The sequence below is a fragment of the Meriones unguiculatus genome (assembly GCF_030254825.1).
Source record: "Meriones unguiculatus strain TT.TT164.6M chromosome 13 unlocalized genomic scaffold, Bangor_MerUng_6.1 Chr13_unordered_Scaffold_28, whole genome shotgun sequence".
NCBI lineage: Eukaryota > Metazoa > Chordata > Mammalia > Rodentia > Muridae > Meriones > Meriones unguiculatus.
In genome coordinates this window covers 8309112-8311515 of record NW_026843644.1, presented here as the reverse complement: position 1 = coordinate 8311515, position 2404 = coordinate 8309112, and the positions used below count along the sequence as shown (strand labels likewise).

The 2404-nt window shown below is 35.4% G+C and overlaps 1 protein-coding gene across 1 annotated transcript; it reads right to left on the bottom strand.

The window, feature by feature from the left end:
* Positions 1 to 446: 446 nt before the first annotated feature.
* LOC132650728 (zinc finger protein 252-like) lies at positions 447 to 2064 on the bottom strand. Its single transcript, XM_060376066.1, has 3 exons — positions 2060 to 2064; positions 577 to 1672; positions 447 to 479 (listed from the first exon to the last, which is right to left on the bottom strand). Exons 1-3 carry the CDS (start codon positions 2062 to 2064, stop codon positions 447 to 449), a joined length of 1134 nt encoding a protein of 377 aa, XP_060232049.1.
* Between the last annotated feature and the right edge of the window lie 340 nt (positions 2065 to 2404).

Sequence of the window (2404 nt, the reverse complement as noted above, 5' to 3'; positions counted from 1 at the left end):
TCCAGTATGAATTCTTTCATGACATTGAAGATAATTGTGAAGAGCAAAATTTTATTAGGAGATGACTGTTTTGTGAAAAGGCTTTACCACATAGATTACATTATTAAGGTTTCTCTCAAGGGTGAGGTCTTTTATGTATTAGGAGATGACTGTTACATGCAAAGGCTTTCACACATTGATTACATCCATAAGAGTTCTCTCCAGTGTGAGCTCTTTTTTTGTATTAGGAGACTACTGTTACATGCAATGGCTTTATCACCTTAGTTACATTCATAAGGCTTCTCTCCAGTGTGCTTTCTTTATGTCATAGGAGATTACTATTATGTCAAAATGCTTTATCACATTGGTTGCATTCATAAAGTTTCTATCCAGTGTGCTTCTTCTATGTACATGGAGATTATTATGGCATGCAAACTTTTTCACTCATTGGTTATATTCATAGGGTTTCACTCCAATAAGTGTTCTTGATCAAGGTAAGTCTTACATGAAAAGACTTCATGACATCAGTTATAGTCATAAGGATTTTCTGCAACATGAATTTTTATGTCTTCGGAGAACACTGTTATCTGCAAACGCTTTACCACATTGGTTACATTCATAAAGTTTCTCTCCACTGTCAGTTCTTCTATGTAGCAGGAGATGACTGTTACATGGAAAGGCTTTACCACATTCATTACACTCATAAGGTTTCTCTCCAGTGTGAGTTCTTTTATGTCTTAGGAGATGACTGTTCGATGCAAAGGCTTTACCACATTGGTTACATTCATAAGGTTTCTCTCCAGTGTGAGTTCTTTTATGTACTAGAAGGTTACTGTTACATGCAAAGGCTTTACCACATTGGTTACATTCATAAGGTTTCTCTCCACTGTGAGTTCTTCTATGTAGCAGGAGATGACTGTTACATGCAAAGGCTTTACCACATTCATTACACTCATAAGGTTTCTCTCCAGTGTGAGTTCTTTTATGTACTAGAAGACTACTCTTGAATGCAAAGGCTTTATGACATTCGTTACATTCATAAGGTTTCTCTCCATTGTGAGTTCTTTTATGTACTAGGAGACCAGTGTTACATGCAAAGGCTTTACCACATTGGTTACATTCATAAGGTTTCTCTCCAGTGTGAGTTCTTTTATGTACTAGAAGACTACTGTTCTGTGCAAAGGCTTTACCACATTGGATGCATTCATAAGGTTTCTCTCCAGTGTGAGTTCTTTTATGTACTAGAAGACTACTCTTGAATGCAAAGGCTTTATGACATTGGTTACATTCATAAGGTTTCTCTCCACTGTGAGTTCTTTTATGTACTAGAAGTCTACTGCTACATGCAAAGGCTTTACCACATTGGTTACATTCATAAGGTTTCTCTCCAGTGTGAGTTCTTTTATGTACTAGAAGACTACTGTTACGTGCAAAGGCTTTACCACATTGGTTACATTCATAAGGATTCTTTCCACTGTGAGTTCTTCTATGTAGCAGGAGATGACTGTTACATGCAAAGGCTTTACCACATTCATTACACTCATAAAGTTTCTCTCCAGTGTGTGTTGTTTTATGTATTAGGAGATGACTGTTACGTAGAAAGGCTTTACCACATCGGTTACATTCATGATGCTTCTCTCCTCTATGTATCCTTTTATGTCTTAGGAGATGACTTTTATGTGCAAAGGCATTGCTATATAGGATACATTCATAGTGATCTGCACCAGTATGCATACTTTTACATGTGTGGGTACTACTGTGATGTGCAAAGACTTCATATTGAGTATCTTCAGGGAGTTTGTCAGCACAATGATTGTTTTCATACCTGCAAAGATAATTGGCACATATGACACCTTTTCCACATTCTTTACACTAATGGATGTTTTTGACACATGACTTAATTTTGCAATTTGAATTAAAGGTAAAGAAGAATTACATTTTGAGTTTTCATCATTATTTTTATATTTATGATGTTCTTCTCTAAGGGTTGTTTTGCATATTGGAAAATACCTGTGATGGTAAAAATATTTTTTTACCTGGCACACATTTATCATATACTTTCTTCTATAGGATGTTTTACCACATGTTTATGGAAAACTAGAATACCTCAGAGCTTTAACACACTAACTGGATTAATAACTTTCCCTATACTGTGCGCCAAACTAAATATGTAAAGATAATTGTTAGAAAAAGAATAATTTGTATATTCCTAAAACTTATATTTTTTGCAGTGTGATTTTGTGAGAATTCCTAATGAAGGTGAATAGCCAGGTAAATGATGTTAGTGTATATTCTGTGAAAATGTGCCAGTACAGGTGAATGCTGATTGATGAGCCAGCAACCAGCTAAGTACTGACGAAATCATATTATTGTTGGTTCTATGGCTGATCACCTGTCATATATTTTGTAAACATTTGTCCTTCCT